This window comes from Panthera onca, chromosome D4, assembly GCF_046562875.1.
Source record: "Panthera onca isolate mPanOnc1 chromosome D4, mPanOnc1 haplotype 2, whole genome shotgun sequence".
Classification (NCBI taxonomy): Eukaryota; Metazoa; Chordata; class Mammalia; order Carnivora; family Felidae; genus Panthera; species Panthera onca.
In genome coordinates, this window is record NC_138351.1 from 6,894,324 (window position 1) to 6,913,121 (window position 18,798).

At 38.1% G+C, this 18,798-nt stretch overlaps 1 protein-coding gene across 4 annotated transcripts in view; it reads right to left on the reverse strand.

The window, feature by feature from the left end:
- The window catches only part of RIC1 (RIC1 partner of RAB6A GEF complex), a 143,545-nt gene that overhangs the window by 18,434 nt on the left and 106,313 nt on the right, over nucleotides 1–18,798 (reverse strand). For all 4 annotated transcript variants that reach the window (XR_013551509.2, XM_060610210.3, XM_060610209.3 and 1 more), the window contains 8 exons: nucleotides 12,720–12,864; nucleotides 12,013–12,061; nucleotides 10,292–10,444; nucleotides 8,434–8,637; nucleotides 3,286–3,324; nucleotides 2,833–2,943; nucleotides 1,942–2,031; nucleotides 500–660 (listed from right to left, as the gene is read on the reverse strand). Coding sequence is in view for 3 of the 4 variants with exons in the window: in XM_060610210.3 (XP_060466193.2) it covers nucleotides 500–660; nucleotides 1,942–2,031; nucleotides 2,833–2,943; nucleotides 3,286–3,324; nucleotides 8,434–8,637; nucleotides 10,292–10,444; nucleotides 12,013–12,061; nucleotides 12,720–12,864 (952 nt within the window). In the remaining variant the exon portion in view is untranslated. The remainder of the gene's footprint in view (nucleotides 1–499; nucleotides 661–1,941; nucleotides 2,032–2,832; nucleotides 2,944–3,285; nucleotides 3,325–8,433; nucleotides 8,638–10,291; nucleotides 10,445–12,012; nucleotides 12,062–12,719; nucleotides 12,865–18,798) is intronic.

An 18,798-nucleotide genomic window follows, 5' to 3' on the forward strand; every position in this document is an offset into this window, starting at 1 on the left:
CATATACCAAGAAGAATACAGGCAACACACAACAGCAACAGGGACGCACAGCATTTCCCGCTACAGTCTACAGCCATCTAGCTCGGGGGAAATTATGTGAGTTGGCAAAGGACACTCTTCCTAAGGCTTGAAGCCAGTGTTAAATTTCCCCAAGTGTCTAGAACTTTCGGATCGCTGGTAACCACTTGTTTTCAAGGCTGTGAAAAAAACCTTGTATCGAAGTTACCCCATCCCAAACTAGATTTTCCTTTTCTTTTTCTTTTTTTCCAAATAAATCCAGTAAGATCAGCTGAAGAAGCTAGTGCAGCCTCTTTTATTTACTTAGGTGGCTAAAAAATAACCACATGAACATCACTAAGCATAGCATTTCTTACTTTTTTAACTTCTAAAACAAAGGAAACGAAATGCAAAATTAGAATAACTTTTAAGAAAATAAAAACTACAGAGGAAACATAATACACAAAAGCAAAAAGTGACTTGTCACATGCTATATACTTACCCATCAGATTTTCTTTCAATACTGTAAAGGCATATTGAACAGTCGGCTCTAAATACTATTACCATGTCCCGGAAGACACTGAGCAGTAATGTTTCTGCTTGTGCTTTGGTGATGTGAGCAAAGGCATTGTCCAGATTTGATGTTCGCAAATAAACTCTGAGCTGAAGAACACAAAAAGAGAAAAACTGTAAAAACAAGATACCTACACCACAGATGACTAAATACTTTAGACATCTGTGTTTTGTCTACTGACTTCTTTTCAAGTAAGAGAAATTTAAAGACTAATGTGAGCATTAATAATGTTTATATTTTCACAGGGTAGGCTCATTTACAAACAGCCAAAAGATGAAGTGATTAAAACAGGGAATGTATAAGGTACTTTTTTTTTCAAGCTTATTTATTTTGAGATAGAGAGAGAGAGAGAGAGAGACAGAAAGCATGTGAGCCTGTGCATGAGCTGGGGAGGGGCAGAGGGGGTGGAGAGAGAGAATCCCAAGCAGGCTCTGCACTGTCAGCGCAGAGCCCAACATGAGGACTCAAACTCACAAATCATGAGACCCTGACCCGAGACGAAACGGAGTCAGCCGCCCAACTGACTGAGCCACCCAGGCACTCCCTTTTAAAGACCTGAATATCTAGACCTGATATAAGTAGACCAGCAGTTTCTAAAAATATAAACATACAAATCAATAAATTATAGCCATCCTTATAAACTTCTCAGCTTTGAATAATTCTTTTTATAAACTTCACAGAGAATGTCTAACAGCTAAAAATCCCTAGAAAAAGTTATCTTAAAAGTTTGAATTTTCCCTTTAAAAATCTAAAAAAAATTTTTTTTAAATATTTATCTTTGAGAGTATGTGTATGCGTGCAAGTGGGGGAAGGGGTGGGGGGGAGGGGGGCGGCAGACAGAGGATCCGAAGCAGGCTCTGTGCTAACTGCAGACAGCCCACTGTGAGGCTCAAACTCATGAACTGTGAGATCATGACCTGAGCCAAAGTCAGATGCTCAACCAACTGAGCCACCCTGGTGACCCTTTAAAAATGTTTTTAAAGTAGTAACCCATAATGAAAGTCTCATTACCTAAAAATGCCAAATTCTTTTTTTTTTATTTAATGTTTATTTACATTTGAGAGAGAGAAAGCGTGTGTGTGTGTGTGTGTGTGTGTGTGTGTGTGTGTGTGTGTGTCAGTGGGAGAGGAGCAGAGAGAGAGGGAGACACAGAATCCGAAGCAGGCTCCAAGCTCTGAGCTGTCAGCACAGAGCCCGACATGGGGCTCAAACTCACGAACCGTGAGATCATGCCCCTAAAAATGCCAAAGTCTTAAGAATAAAATGATTTGTTCATTTTCCAAAAATTATTTTAATATTAAACCAAATAGTGCTTATTAACATCTTTAAAATATAAAAATCTATTATTTCTGAAAGAAACAAAACCCTACCTCTTCTTGATGGTCACTTATGTTATAACATGCCAGGACAACAAAATCATTCCACCAGGCTAAGCCACCAGTCACAATCATATTTTGCTCCTTAAAAGATAATCAAAAACGCTATTTACCTTTATGTATGCTGCCAGAAGTTACAACAAGTAACACACTTATAAAATATTCCTACGCAGACAATGAAAGCTCAAATTATTTCTGCTCTATTCTCTATCCCCCCCAATGAAGTATTACTCTGGGGTCTTTAATAATAATGATTCATGTCCTATTCTGAATATACAAACATTTCTGTAAAGAACTGGGTACCATGCAGCATCATTACTCCCCCGAATAGTCAACAGACTTTGGTTAAATTCTGGCTTTATCATTTATCACCTGCTTGACTCCAAATCTTGGTTTTTCTTTTATAAAATGGTGAGTGATATCAGTGTCCTGAGTTACGAAGATCAGTGAGGTGACAAGGGTTCAGGAAGCCCCTTCAAGTGCACTGCAGGCACCTACTTAACAGGAACTTCCTCGTCTTTTCCTACTTGATTCGTGCGAAATCCAACTGCCCATCTTTCTATGCTACCCACATCTTTACATCACACACTGACAAGCACGAAACGATCTCAAATTTTGTGGATATTTATTCTGATCATAGCTGGTGATCCCAAGATGTAATGGAAGAGTAAATCCTCAAGTTAAAAACCATCTCCATACAAATCCTTTACCAAATATCAAGTACTTTATTAGAACTCTTACATGTAATCCAACATCAACATCATTTTTTTATTAACTAAATTTTTTATCTGATTTGATTATTGATTTGAGTTTTTATTAACAGTAGCTTACTTTACAGTTCTCTTAGAGTCTGAGACATCAGTTTTTAATTTCAAAAAGACTAACCTGGGTAATGTTTCCAAAAAGTTTCCATTTTTTGGTGAGTAAAGAGTAATGTGCAAAACCAAACTTGCCAACCACAGCAATATTCTGTCCAAGCTTATCAATAGCTGAAAACTAATTTAAAAAAAAAAAAAATTAAGAACTCCTCTTTGCAAACCTATATACTTTATTAAGTATAAAGAGCTTAGCATTATTGTGTCAGGCAAACAGACTACTAATAAATGTTTGCTAAGTGAATTAAATGTAAAATGCTAAATATAAAAAATCTGAATATTTACACGCAAGTTACATTTGACCAAATTATAGATGTTAATACGCTAACAATGTACAAAGGACCAAGTATTAAAATGTTACTTTTATCAATGCACCCACCGAAAAGGCTGAATTCCCAGAATGCCTCTTGCAGCAAACGCTATCCAATAAAAGTTAACACCAAGAAAATAACAAATAACTCACCCGTATAGGCCAATTGCTCTCTAGATAGGTGTTGGAAATCTACAGAAAATAATACATCAGTTTGGTAAGACTTCCAAAATGTATTTAAACTTAAAGCAACTAACGTCACAATATGAAATTCATTTTCCTGTACGATGTCTAGTGTTACCAAATAACAGGTATTACTAGCAGAGTACTTGGAATTTATCATTTGAATACCAGTCCATATTTCACATCTCCTGCCTTAACCATTTCATTATGAGTTTCTAGACATGAGGCTTTCCTACCCTACACTGCTTTTTCTCTACCCCGTTTTTATTTTAAATATTGAACACGCAATAAATACAGACTGACAAAAAAACTTTTAGAGAACCAGTCATGAGGACAACCAACAAATGGGAGATGAACTGTCTTGAGTTGCTGACTGGCATCATCCCCAAACAACCCTATCTGATAAAATGAGAGCCTCGGCAAGAGATTGTTTTGCTTTTTAATGGAGCTATTTTTTTATTATTTTTATATTTTCTGATTAAAACAGCAAAATACTGCTTATAAAACTTAAACAATATAAAAATATACAAAGTACAAAACGAAATTCTGTTCCATCATTGCTCCAGGGATAACCACTGGTCGGTTTTTATTTTATCTCAAAACAAACATCCATACACCCATAGAAGTACATACAGGCTACTGTTTTTTACTAGGGTGTGTAACCTATTCACCTGTAAGAACTCTTGATTACACATACTAACTCTTAATCTGCAATTCTGGTACTAAATATACCTTTCCAGGTTGTCAGTCTTACATCTCTGTGCATGGTGTCTTTGTATTACTCTAGTAAGAATTTTAAACTTAAAAGATTCTTGAGGTATCAATGTAAACTAAGTAAATTCCACCTTTAGTGAGACTGATCTCTCTACTAGCCAACTGATTAAGCAGTTTTCATGAGCATGTGGTGAGTGTGGGGTGAAACTTAACAGAAAGAAAGAACAAGGGAAGATTCTTCTGTTCCTAGAAGAACCTCAATTTATTCAAATTCATTTTCATTGTACTCAAAGAAAAAGCAGTATATATTGTTAAAAAGAAAGCCAAATTTAAAAGCCAGTACAATACAATCAAATCTAATAAGATTTTTTTTACGTAATGTGAAAACAAAACAAAAATCAAGTAAAAACAGTATGCTGAAAATATCGGTCTTAAAATTTATTTATAAAACTATTTGTTAGATTTCATTTATTATCTAGTAAGTCAACCTAAAATCCAAATAAATTAATAGCTTTTGGTACGTTAGGAAGCTCTCAGCCCCAGGGTTGGTCTGTGGAAGCCTACCTTGCAGAATCAAAGATAACACTGTCACGCTATATGCCTGAAAAAGGCTTAACGTGTATCTTGACAGATAAACTGCATCATTCAGGCCAGTTAATAAAGCTCCCTATGATGGATGACATCAGTTCAGAAGCACGGTAACCTGAAGTCATGATCGGGTGGTGAGAGAAGAGTTCAAAGTAGTTTTGTGGGAGGTGGTAAGTGAATTGTTTGTGGATGAAAAAAATCAAGTCACTTGAAGAAGGCTGTGCCTAGAGGACAATGGAGCCAGCTACCCAGAACACTTGAAGAGACCCCTACTTCCACTGAACCTTATGTGTTTCCCAAGTATTGATAAACGTAGGTGGGGAGAGGGTGAGGCGGAATCTCCCTGATGCAGTCGATTCCAACTCGAAGGGTTCTAACGTAGGAACCAAGGTTAAGTTTTATCGAATGATCCACACTCTGATGGGTATCTCTACAAGAAAAAAACGTATTCTTTTCACCTCTAAAAATGTTTGAGGTGCGACAAACCACAAATGGTTTATTTTCAAAGCTCAAAGTGTAAGTTGAAAACGAAGCTTTATTTCTGATGCAGTTGTGTGTCTGAAGATGCTATGAAAGGAGAACAAAAACTTTCATTTTCCCCAGTAGGTTCCATTTACTGATCTCTGTGTCCCCCGAACTTTGAGCTCTGCCCCCAATACTCAGAACAGGAAATGGCAGAAGTAAGGGAAAAGGAAGCCAACGAGTCATGAAGAATTCAGGCCAGGACAGCAGACTCAGGGCACAAAGGTCACTCCACGTCACTGGGAGACTGAGTGCTGAGGGACAGAATCTCTATTCTTAATACCTTAGGATTTTCCTCAGTCTCCCCAAAAACCTATATCTACCTTTTTCCCCCTTAAAGTCATTTTGCTAACACCTATCTATCTCCTGCTTACACTGCTTCTGTCTGTAGCCGGAGAGACTGAGAGCACCACCCTCTTGGCAGGTGTGCTCGTGCCTAACACCACACCCAGTACATCTGATCCACATTCTAGAAAGCAGAGTAAATCATGTATAAATGAAACAGCTTTTAAAATCCTCTCTGCCAAAGCATAAGAGACTGTTAAAAACTGAGAACAAACTGAGGGTTGATGGGGGGTGGCGGGGGGGTGGGGTGGGTGATGGGCATTGAGGAGGGCACCTGTTGGGATGAGCACTGGGTGTTGTATGGAAACCAATTTGACAATAATCTTCATATATTGAAAAATAAAATAAAATAAAATAAAATCCTCTCTGTTGATATCCCTAGCATATTTTGTGAAGCCTATTTTTTTCCAAAGAGTCATTAGCCAGGTTAACTATGAAACCACCATTTCAGAACAGTGGATGGTAACGATTCATGCGCCCTTCAGAAAAAAATGTTTGTATCACACAACATACTGGGTGTAAAAATAAATGGCAGTCCAAGAAGGAATGTACCCTAAAAGCACAAGGATGCTGTTGTCGTTTTAATTTCACACTATTTGTGCTCCATTTGTCAACCAACAACTTTCAAAGTTTTTAAAATCCGTAGACAGGAAAACTACATTTAAAAAAAAACACACACAAGAAAAGCACCATCCCTACCACCAGCCACTAACCGAACTGCTGGCAAGTGTGCACGTGTGTTAAGTGAAAGGAAAAGCATATTTAACACTGAATCTTCTGATCAGGAGACCAACAAGTACAAGGTAGAAGGCCTAAATAAGCAACAAGTCCAGCGGTCTAGATGAGGAACAGACAGAGAGACAGAATTACTTGGGGCTCATTTGATGACCTCTAAGCTGTCTAAGAAGAATACAAAGCATAAATCACATAAACAACGTCACTTTGATAGAGGCTGTGGGCACTTATGCCAGAGAAGAGCGTATGTTGGAGAGGGAATTAAACAGGTACCCATGTTTCTTCAGGGAATCATTACTCATGGCTAAAAGCCCGGGAGGTAAAGCATTACGTTATATGAACACCATAAACTGCCACACCAAAATTCCTGCATATGCTGCACTGACTCATCTGGCTAGAGGGCCAGCCAACAAAGTTCAGGGCAAATCATAACGAAACACTGCCAAACAGACACATTCTAGATCTTGGTTCAAGGTCAACAGTATATGATTCAACATTTAATACCTAGAGGTGTTAAAATAAGTTAGAATGTTACTTTAATTTTGTATTATGGTAAGTTTAAGTCTGACACTACTCTGCTGTGTGACCTTGGGCAAGTCACCTAACTTCTCTGAGCCTCAGTTTCTTCATGTATAAAATCCAGTTGGACTACACAATCTCTAAGGTCCTTCCAGCTCTAAAAATTCTATGAGTCTATTACAACTTAATTGTTTTTGTGACTAGAACTCTGACATTATTTTTATTAGTTTTAAGTAAAAAAAAAAAACCCAAGAACTGGGTAAAGCTAAAGTCCATCTTTCTGAATATTTTAGATGGCTAACAAAATGACAAAAGAATCTTCCTAGTACCTACTTTGTCTAAAGTGGTAAAATCAGTGTATGTGCTACTAATATGGGATAATTCATAGATAGCTAAGAATCACAGAATCACTGAATTTTTGAGCTGGAAGGAAATTCAATTTTTGTTATTTATTGCCTGACGGATTTTTGAGTTCCAGACCTACCTTCTTTGATCCTCTGCTCTACTTGGCTCTCTGGCAACACAGACCTGGCTAGGCAGAACTGGCATTGATGCTAGGTCAGTGTAGAATGAATAGTTCAAAGTATGGGGAAATGAAAATAGCAGAGAAATGGCTATAAGAGAGAAGGGAGCAGTGGAAAATTTTAGTCAAGGAAGTAGCTGATGCAGTTTTATTTTATAATTGTTACTAATTATAAAATGGTACACACACTGTTTGATTTTATGAATTTATTAATGTAAGTTAAACACATTCTCTTTTAGTGTGTACCACAGGCTAGTGCAGGAGACATTCCTTCAACGCCTCATACAATGACCACTCTTCTGTCTCTCATTATCTCCACTCAAAGTCAACTGAAAATACCACGGGAACTGAACAAGCTACGAGAGTAAAAGTACAGAATGGAGAAGGAGCGCAAAGAACTGTGGAAATAGCACCTGACTAAAGGAAGCTAATCCAAGAGTCACTGTTGATGTACTGAAGACACTTTGGTATCAGAAGGGGAAAGAAAACATTCGGGACTTACAAAATTGTGTAGCAAGTTTCTTTCAAGAGACTCCAACTTGTTGATTTACTAAAATTAATTTTATTTGGTGTCAAAATTCAGAATTAATTTCCATGTTAAATCCCAGTTTATCAGAATTATTCAAAGAAAGTGCTAATTTAAAAGTTATACCAGAATAAGTAATTTGGAACAAGATTTACGTAATAATACTATTATTGATAATAAGGTTCTAGAGTGTGAATGGAAGTCTGCAATTTGGGTTCAAAGTCAGGCAGTTAACCCAGACATGTATTCATCAGGACTACAGGTCAGCGGCACAGGGTCCTAATGGACACTGTCCCTTTCCATGAAATCACTACACTTTTGCCTATGCAAATCTGCAGAGCTGAATTTACACCAAAAAAGAAAACAAAAAGGCTGACAGCTGTATAAAGTTTTGCTCCTTCAGAGGGCAAAGCACACATCTGCAGTCTGGGGAACTGTTAGCTGCTCGTGGGCTCAACACAGTGGGGACCACGCTACATCAGTGGCAAGAAAAGAAGACGACAAGACAGAAAAGCAGAAGAGAGATGTGACAGTCAAAAAGGTTAAAAAGCTTCTCAATTTTCCAAAGGAACAGAAGAAATTTAACTGCTCCAGGTGCTACCTTAGCAAGGACTACGTCAACAGCCAACAGTAACTGAAGACTTACCTGCACCACATGCCAATGCCGATGTCCAAGCAAAGTGCTTAAACCCTGAGACTCTACACCGCTATCTGCAAAGGGGCTTTTGGCCCCAGCAGCCTTATGCTCAGGGTGCGCCGAGGAACCCCTGGCGTGCTGGGTTTGTGAGGCCTCTCCACAGTTCAAGTACAATCGATCCTCCCCCTGAAGCAGCACTTGCTCCTGGTTACTCTGGATGAGGGAGAAGGGAAGAAGAGGGTAAAGGAGGAAAGCCAATAAAAACACCTCTGTATCAGGTAAAGGAAAGCACGTTAATACATTGATTTAGTCTTATCCTAGGAAATGTGCCATGTTTCTCAATGCAGATTTTACTCACTGAGGACACAACTACGTAATGATCTCATGCACTGTTATATTCAAAGGGAACAGGTAACAGTTTCATGATTACTTCCCAGTGTAAACAAAATCTGTGCTACAGTCTGTTTTATTATGTAGACTCCAGAATATGACCTGGTTTACAACTGCTACACGGTAGTGTCCTTTATTACTGCTCCAAAATGGCAATGCTAGGAGGGATTTTCCAAATGAAAAGTGAACTACTCATTATATACAAACAAGTTTCACATAAAATATCTCATGAATGGTGGCAAGAAAATGTATCTGGTCAAACAGTTTGTGGGTATATGTTCACCATGTGCCCATATGGCAAGAAGAAGGTGATTACGAATGGGGATAACTGGATGCTGAACGGTTGTAGCCCAAGGGAAGAGTAGCCCAAGTCTGTGGTCCTGGTTCAGAACAATTAATTCAATAATCACTTGGGTAAATGCTTGGTTAGTGCCAAGGACTGTGCCGGGTTCTGACAATATTTAGACAAATAAGGTAATTTCTACTCTTGGCGATTATGCCCTGGTTTTCCATCAGAAGGCCAGTACTCTCAAATGTGGGCCTACTATTCACTGACCACTCCATCAGACAGAACAGCACCTCAGCCTCTCAGCTTTCCATGGCAGTCCAGATGTGGTCTTCACAGAAAACTCAAAAATTTGCCTTTAAATTATAAATTGGGATGGGGGAGGGGAGGAAGAATTACTCTGTTCCTGTTTTTCTGGGGATCTTTGTTCTGCAACTACAGTAATGAAATCTCAGATCCAGACTACTGTCATATTCTTTCTCAATGTACTATAATTGTAAATTTCGTTTAGAAACTGGTTGTACCGAATGTTTAAAAATCCATTAGTGGCAGATACCAACGTATGCACTTCTAACATGTAACATATACTATTATTATACATTAACAATATAGAATATGTTATTTCAGATTAATAAAACATGAGGAGTTCATATTATAATTTGGGGCAGTGTTTCCCAAAGCAGGTTTCTAGGCATATTTTCTTCAAAGTGTTCTTGAAAATTCATAGTTAAATTGGCTTGGGAAACATTCTTTTTCGTACACCGACTCTGGGATTTTCATGATGCACATTTCACATTGAGAGCCTACAATAAGAAATCTCTGTGGTTTTAAGTCTTTATTTCACTTACATGATGACAGACTTTCCCTTATCCTAACTGCTATTGCTATTTCTTAAAAACTGTGCCTTATGGAGCACACTTTGGGAATTTCTAGTCAAATAAAGACTAAATTACGTTACTCAAGTAAATCTGCATACATTGCTTTCCCTCAAATTGCTTATGATCCAATTTTTAAAAAATCAAAAAACAAAAGCTGCTCAGAAGTAAAATTTTTGTGTAAGTTATTAAAAAGAAACATAAGAATCACAAAAACTATATACTGAAGAAGATAATACACCAATTTTAGAAGAAGAATCTTGATAGTCTACTTTGAAAGCCACTAAAATAAACGGTTTTAACTGAAAAAACTTACCATACAAGGGTTTACAGTGAGTACACTCTTGATAAACTGAAATAGCAGAATGCCAGGCTGTTTAACTACACTCTTGGAGTCAGACTCAATTTCAGTACTTTGAGCACCAAATCCGCTGATTACCCAGAGGTGATAGCCTTCTGCACCCCAGCTCTTGGAGAGAAGAAGGGGGAAGAAAAATCAAGACAATAAAAAGTTTCTTATCCTTTCTTAACTTCAAACGTCCAAATCCTGAAATAACCAATAACAGCATTACTAATGACTTCCAAAGGTTGGAAGAACTATGAGAAACAACTCAGACAGGAATCCTACCCACACCTGCTACACCTTGGCTCTCTCCAGTGGAAACCACCACTGCTGCTCTCTACCTGGAAGACTGAAAACACTGGATACCAATCTTAGCTCCAAATCCTGAGAAATGCCTACTGCTCTTTATAACTTCTCCAATAACTTAACTGCTTCTCAAATACAAAGAAATTCCTGGCAGAGCAAGATCCATGTGACCCAGCTGAAACTTGACAAAGAAGCACCCAAAACAGACGCATCTTGTACAGAGCAAGCAACACTGGATAGGAAGCTTCCCATTACAGCCTAGTGGCCATTCTGCTGTATGACCTTGGCCAAGACACTTGGTTTTCTCAGGGTATAAGTTTCTTCCTCTATAAAAGGAGAAGGTTCAAATAAACTCCCCAGGCCCAGTCAATTTTAATATTCTGTAACTATATCCCAAGATAGTTTTTTAGTTTTTTAGTTTTTTGTTTTGGAGATTAGTGAATCACAATCTACAAGGTCAAGAAAATAGTAGGGGGACAATACATTGTTGCTTAATTTCAAAAGCTTAATAGAAGTTTTCCTCTTCCACAGTAAGAGCTGAACAGCTAACTAAAATGCTTAGATTCCTAGTGTGTGATTAAAATATCAATTTAGTGAGGCTAAACACTGGCTGGTGCATGCCATTCGGAAGCACTGATGGGCAGTCACCGAAATCATTTGTTCAAAAACTATTTTAAAATATGGAGTGGAGAGAGACAGCAAATGGGGTCCTTGTAAAAGACCGGGAACCACTACTCAAGGCAACCATGGTGGTTTTAACTTTTCAAGAAGCCCGAAATCAAAAATGCCTTCCTCTGTGGAGTGAGAGAGAAAGGCAGTGAATATGCCTCATAGCCACTAATTTCCCAAAGATGGTGCCCAGAAGGGCTACATCACAAAATGTGCTTATGTAAAGATAAGAGTTACACCCCACTGCTTTCTATGGAAACTCTTGAAAATATGTAGTGAATAAAAATATTGTTACAACAGGGACTTTAATGCTCTTGACAGACATCTGCGGAAAGTTTTAAAAATATGTTCAAAAAATGTCCAAATCCTACAGGAAAACCACCCAATGAGCATTTCACTTCATGTTAGAAGAAAAGAGGCCATGAGAAGTGGGTGCTAGTGAGTCACATAGGAATTGAGGCTTTGGAAAGGCAAAAGCCTTTGAATATCACTACGTTCACAAAGATGACAGGGGCTTGCTAGACATATGTAAGCAAAACCAAGTATTTAAAATCGGGCAGCCTGATTTTAAAAAATACCTTTACAAAGTGAGAACTGTCCAAGAGCCTGCTGAGATTAAAACAGCTTTGTAATTTTATAAGGCCAAGAGGAGGGAAAAAAAGGAATTAGAAAAATCCAAGTTTTTCACACTACAGTAATATTTTATAGACAGTACTCACCATAGAGTTGATCTTAAGGGGATCTTTTTTGGTACCATCAGACCTATAACTGAAACAGAACAGAAACTCAAAAAGAATCTTCTATTACATATAATATTTGGCTTTAGTTTAAAACTAAAATTTATTTTGTATTTTGTTCCTTTAAAATAGAAATACATAATAATGCATGAAATATTAGAGTGCTGGTTAATACACTAAGGTATATCACCGGGACACAATCTTTCAGGTCCTGAATAACTTCATGACAGGGTCAGGCAATTTGTGAAGGTGTATTCATTTTGTCAGGACTAAGGTTCAAAAAGTATCATATGGTGCGGGCAGAGATAACCCACTGGGTTAACCTACATCAACCCAAAAGGATAGTGATTTTCCATTTCCTACTAGTTACTTATGTCCATGGCTTACTGCTCTTAGAGGATCATTAGATACCTGAAGGCAAAACTAGAACGGATTTATCCTGGAACCCAACATGCTATCACATACACAATAGGGGTTCAACAAACAAATGCATTTTTACTGAATGAACAATGAGTTTTAAAAGAATGGATGTTTGGACAATCAGTACGTTGTGACAAATTAATTCTGAACCTTACATACTGTTTTGGGGTTAAGAGTCAAATATGGAAGAAAGGTAGCTGCGTGACACAACATTTCTGTGTGTGTGTATCTTCTGGAGTTGCTTTATCTAAAACTTGTCTTTGACTCACGCAAAGTCTCCTCCGAGTGTACAAATCAGCTGGGCTCCAAACACACTCCATAAAGATAGGCCTCCATTTTCCCAGGTCACTATTACAACACTATTGTCAGGAGACCATCTGACCAATTTAACAGCTCCTGTTTTGTTCCAAATATCTGTTAAGAAATTGTGAAAAGTTAAAAATGAAAGATTCCTTCAGAAACACTCAGTAATTTTTCCAAGTTGAAATGAACAGAAAGACATGTCTGTTTCAAATAATGAGACAAATCCTACTCATTTAAGGTCACTTAAAATAAGTAAGGCCAGTAGCCTTGACCTGATCCAAGCAGAACTTAAGCGCCACATACTTTAAAAGAGGGGAGAGCCGTCTGGGGCCACTATTAGCTTGAATAACTACAACTGTGTAGTTTTACAAGTCTTTGGCTTTGGGCAATTCAGTTCCTGTAAAATGGAGGCAGTATTTCTCTTGAACAATTCAAAACTGAAGGTCAAAGTACTCTGCAAAGTATAAGGTGTTTTAAGATGTAAAATAACGCTGTACCACTATCTTCATGATCCGCTGGCAGTATCAGAGGGATCCAAGTTAAAATAAATTGAGGTTTAATCTTGTATTAGGATTAGGTAGGTAAATTCCGGCTTGAGTACTCCAGGTGTTGATATCTTAAGTAATAATTGTTCTTTCAATCCAATATATAATTTCACTGCGCAGTAAAGTCCAAGTTTCCTTACTGTAGTTAAATGAAACATGCTAGTGTTTCCCATCAGCAATCCAAAACCAGCTATAGTATCATTTTAAAATTAAAATTCTTTTCATTTGCAGCATTAACACATTTTTGCTATAAAACAGGGTAGATCTGCTACCAAGGGGGGGTGGGGGGCAGGGCATACAGATTTTAGCCTATAGAGAAGAGGCTTGGTTAACATAGAGGACGCCCTTCTGCCTGTATTTGAATCCTCGCATTAGCAATCCCCATCATAATGAATAACCATGTTACTTGTGCAGATGAAAAATAAATGGGAATATACAGAAGAAACATCTTATTAGCATACTTTACAACAGGGGAGAAGTTTAAAACCAAACCAAGAAGAATCAAACTGAAGTTTACTAAATGAAAGCAATTCCATGTGCAAGAGAAAAAATAGGAGTATTTACAATCATAAAAGGATGTTAATGTTGACTGAAAAGGATAGGTTATGAACAGTATTCCTATTACCCCACTTAAAATATATACACATATGCATATAATAGGCATACCTATTTTCCAAGCATTATACACATATTAATCATACAAATACTAAAATCTAGCTGCAGAGACCTAGAACAATACATTAATGGTGGCTGCCTGATCTTCAGGTGGCAGGATTACAGGAAATTTATCTAGCTGGTAACCTACAATGAACATAGATCATGATAATCTGCATATTGAGAGAAATATTAAGGAAGTAATCCAGAGACATTCTGTTACAGAGTTAAACTTCCAAAAAAGAGTCAGCCGCAGAAGCCAAAAGAAAAGAGAAATCCTAAAAAGAGACTGGTTAGTACCTGGGGTAAGAGGAAAGGGTCAGAAGCAGGGCGGGGAGAAAGGTTGAAAATACAGAGAAGGATGGAATGAGACCAACAGTGATGAGAGGGTTGGGGTTCCCATCCTATAGAAAGACAAAGAAGGGGTCAGAGGCCAGCATCAGTCTGAGAGTCAGAACTGACCCCTGAAGCTATAGCTTGTGAACCTCAGCCACTGGAGCCGGAAGGAAACAAGGAAGCTGGTCTCTGCTCAAGATGCAGGAGGCTCCAGTCTCCCAAAGTCTTACTTAAGCAGGTTTATAGCCTAAGGTTATTTAATTCAAGTCTGTAGGTAACCAACGGGAGAGACTGCATTAAAAGCAAGCACCTGAGAAAACAGAAAAATCGAAGAACTCAATACAGTGTTGTCCTACGGAAGCAGGCAGGAGCACTTCCTGCAGTGATGGAAATGTTCATATTTTCTTGGTCTAACATGTAGCCTCTCACTACAGGTGGCTACTGAACGTTTAAATGTGACAATGCAACTGAAGAAATAGATTTTTTTATTTAAATTTTTAAATTAATTTTTTAAATTTTAATTTTTTTCAAGATTTTTAAAAATATTTATTTTTGAGAAAGAGAGAGAGGATGTAAGAGGGGGAGGGGCAGAGAGAAAGAGAGAGACACAGAGGATCCGAAGCAGGCTCTGCACTGACAGCAGCGAGCCCGATGAAGGGCTGAAACTCACAAACTCCAAGATCATGACCTGAGCCCAAGTCAGACACTCAACGGACTGAGCCATCCAGGTGCCCCCAATTTTAATTTTTTAATAAAAACAGCCACACGCGGCTGGAAGCTACTGGGCAGGAAAACTTAAGTATGCATAAAAAGGATACAGAGGTAAAAGGGCCAGAAACCACAATCAAAACACACATCACCCTGCTCTTGCAGGTTGTAAATCTGTCTTTAGAGAAAAAAATACATGCAAGCCTTTAAAGGCTATCTGATAAGAAAGATAACAAGTTACAGAGCAAATTTCTATTTCTGACAGTATAGCAAATTAGTCACCTTAAATTACTCTCCACACTGAAACAACTACAAAATTAAATAGAGTAAACACCTCAAAACAACTGAAAATACTGGGAGGTGAGTGTATCAAGTCATTTTGCCCTGAATTTTTCCGCCAAACCCAAAAGACCCTGACTTCCACTTCTGATGACTCAAAGCATATGGGGGACAGGAGATAAAGCTTAGAGCCTGGCCAAGGCAGGGCATCTAAGAGAAGATATCAACATGATGGGAGGGGCCGCAGGGGCGACATTCCCAGTACAAGGAAGAAAGAGAAGCTACCATGTGGAAGGTAAAGAAACAGCAAGGGACACTTTCACGTTTGTCCGTGAGCGGAAAATAAAGATTCTTCCTCTGAGAATCTGCAATCACAAGTCAGTCCTCTGATGTATAATTTGTGCAACTTGAATGGGTCCAGAAAAATTTCAAACAGAGAATATAATGCTAAGGGTTCCAGACTGATGTAGTACTCCCAGGTAATCGGCCATGAACACATACAAATCCTCTCTGCAAAAACTCAAATTCAATTTAGGTCGCAAAGCATTCAAACAATTAGGTTTGAAGAAAATTAACCAGCTCTCAATCAAAAATCCTAAAATATATAAACAAACTAGTAAGAGCCCAAAGAACTAAGGCAGTAGAAACAAACTCAGAAAGGTTTCAGATACTGAGATTAACAAAGAATACAAAAACCATTTTTTTTTTTTTTTACTATCTAAAGAAATAAGAGAACATTGAAACCAGGGGCAGAATGCATACAGATTAGAAAAGAGCTAAGTAAACCCTCTGGAAATAAAAAAGACAATATTTAAAGTAGACACATTAAGTAGACTATTAAGCATAAATGAAAAGAGAATTACTGTACTCAAAGATAGGTATGGAAAATTTTTCTAGAATACAATCCAGAGAAACAAAAAAAGAAATGAAAAATATTAAAAGGCAGGTTAAGAAACATGTAAAAAAAAAAAAAAAAAGTGCAATGTAAGTCTGATTAAATTCCCAGAAAAAGAGATTAGAGAGGCAGTATTTACAGAGATAGTGGTTTCCAGAACAGTTGAATCCTCAGATCCAGCACGCCTGAATCTCAAGCAAGATTTAAAAAAAAATGAAAAAAATTTAGAAAATTCTTCACCTTCCCAATCACAGTGAAACCACCTCAGAGACAAAGAGAAAATCTTAAAAGTATCTACAGGGAAAAAAGCCAATCTCCTGAAAAGGAACTACAACTGGACCAGAGACTTCCTAATAGCAACAGTGAAACCAAATGGTACTCGAACTTCAATGTACATAGACACAGTAACTGTCAATCCAAAACTGTGTAACAAATTAAACCATAATTAAATTACAAGGGCAAAGTACATTTTCAGGCAAAAGAAAAAATTGGGTTTATCATCACGAAGTTTTTAAGGAAATTCCAAAGGATGTACTACAGACAGAAAATGGTCTCAAATTGAAGGTATGAGATCTTGTAAGAAATGATGGGCAAAAATATTGATATACATGTGGGTAGCACTAAGTCAACATTAACAGTTACATATTTTAATGCTTCCTGAGATTTTGACATCAGATACCTTAGCTTCCTCCTTGAGGCTAATCACATTTTTATTATTAGATTACATTTAGATGGGTGCCTCAATTTTTTTTGACATTTTTTTTCTGATCCAAACATCAGAGAAGTTTGTATAGTTATATAACAATTATTCTTTTTTTTTTTTTTTTTAACATTTATTTATTTTTGGGACAGAGAGAGACAGAGCATGAACGGGGGAGGGGCAGAGAGAGAGGGAGACACAGAATCGGAAACAGGCTCCAGGCTCTGAGCCATCAGCCCAGAGCCTGACGCGGGGCTCGAACTCACGGACCGCGAGATCGTGACCTGGCTGAAGTCGGACGCTCAACCGACTGCGCCACCCAGGCGCCCCTATAACAATTATTCTTAACATGGGAGCATATCTAAATCTGGGAGAGGAACAGAACACAGTTTGGAAAAAGGCTCCCGATTACTAATGGGAGCACAGTATCAAATCACGAGACATGTAGTCATGAGATTCTACTGCCTGTTAAATACAATCCTGCAAAGGAGACTGGCTTAAAAACATATTGCTTTGTTCATCACATTTGTTAACTATGTGCCTCTCAATAAACTGAACTAGCGTGGTGCAAAGAGACAGATATATCCTACGCTTCGACACTGAGCCTAGTAGAAACAAAGACCCGTACACTAATAAGTTCAATAAAGCATTATCAATAACAAGATGTGATATGCAAACTATATCGGGGCACAAGAGGGAATGGAATTCTATCTAGTTCAGAAAGAAATTTCACTTGAGCTGTATCTTGAAAGACCAATATATTCCCTCCATAGAGAAACATGGGACATTTCAGGTACAGAGAACAATATGAGACAAAGGCTGACTGACTCTCAAGAATCTCTAGGTAGTTTGGTAAAGTGGAAGCCTGCCGTTGCTAGTCTATGGGCAGGGTACCCCAGTACTCCAGAGCACTGCAGAAAACTCACAGGGGGTTACATGAGATCATCTTCCAGAGAAAATACAGTGCTATACATAGGATCTGTTGTACATGATGTGAACTATTAGATCCAGGTAGTTCACGGCTGCAACATTAGATTGTGCTACATTTACTTTGATGATGTTACCTCTTGGTGAAGATGGCTTTTTAGGAGTTGCTGCAGAAAAAGTGTCATGCGAAAATCAATGTGGAACAGGAATTATGGGTGAACATACCCGATCTAATTCCAAGGTTTGAGAAATTGTACAGTGTCCAATAGGCACAGACATCCTATTGGTAAAAATCAATGATTTTTTAAGATTTATTTTTGAGAGAGAGAGCAAGGACGAGCGAGAGCAAGCATGCACACACAAGTGGGGGAGGCAGAGAGAGAGGGAGAGAGAGAGAATCCCAAGCAGGCTCCATGTTGTCAGTGCAGAGCCCGACGAGGGGCTCAATTTCATGAACCGTGAGATCAAGACCTAGGACAAAATCAAGAGTCGGATATTTAACTGAATGAACCACCCAGGCACCCCAAAAACAGTGTTGAAGAGTAATAATAAAATACTATTTTTCTTTCCATTTATGAGTATTATTTTTTGAAAATGCTACTAGGGTTTAGACCTAACGACTTTATAAACAGAACTTTTGGTATTTCTTTTAACATAGAGTTACTGTGGTATAATTATGGAGACACAAAGGGCAGAGAGAACCAAGAAATAATGCCAGAAGTATTTGGCAGAAGACCTTACATGCCGCATATGGGGTAGATACTGATGAGGAGTTAATCAAATATCTGTTTCCATACTCAAGCTCTCCATTGCCCACTTCTGCCTAAAGGCTTGGAAAATCCTAAGGTAGCTAATGTGACATAATTATAGCCGATTAAACAAAAACTTTTTTAATGTTTATTTATTTTTGAGGGAGAGAGAGACTGAGTGTAAGCCGGGGAGGGGCAGGCAGAGAGGGAGACATAGAATCTGAAGCAGGCTCCAGGCTCTGAGCTGTCAGC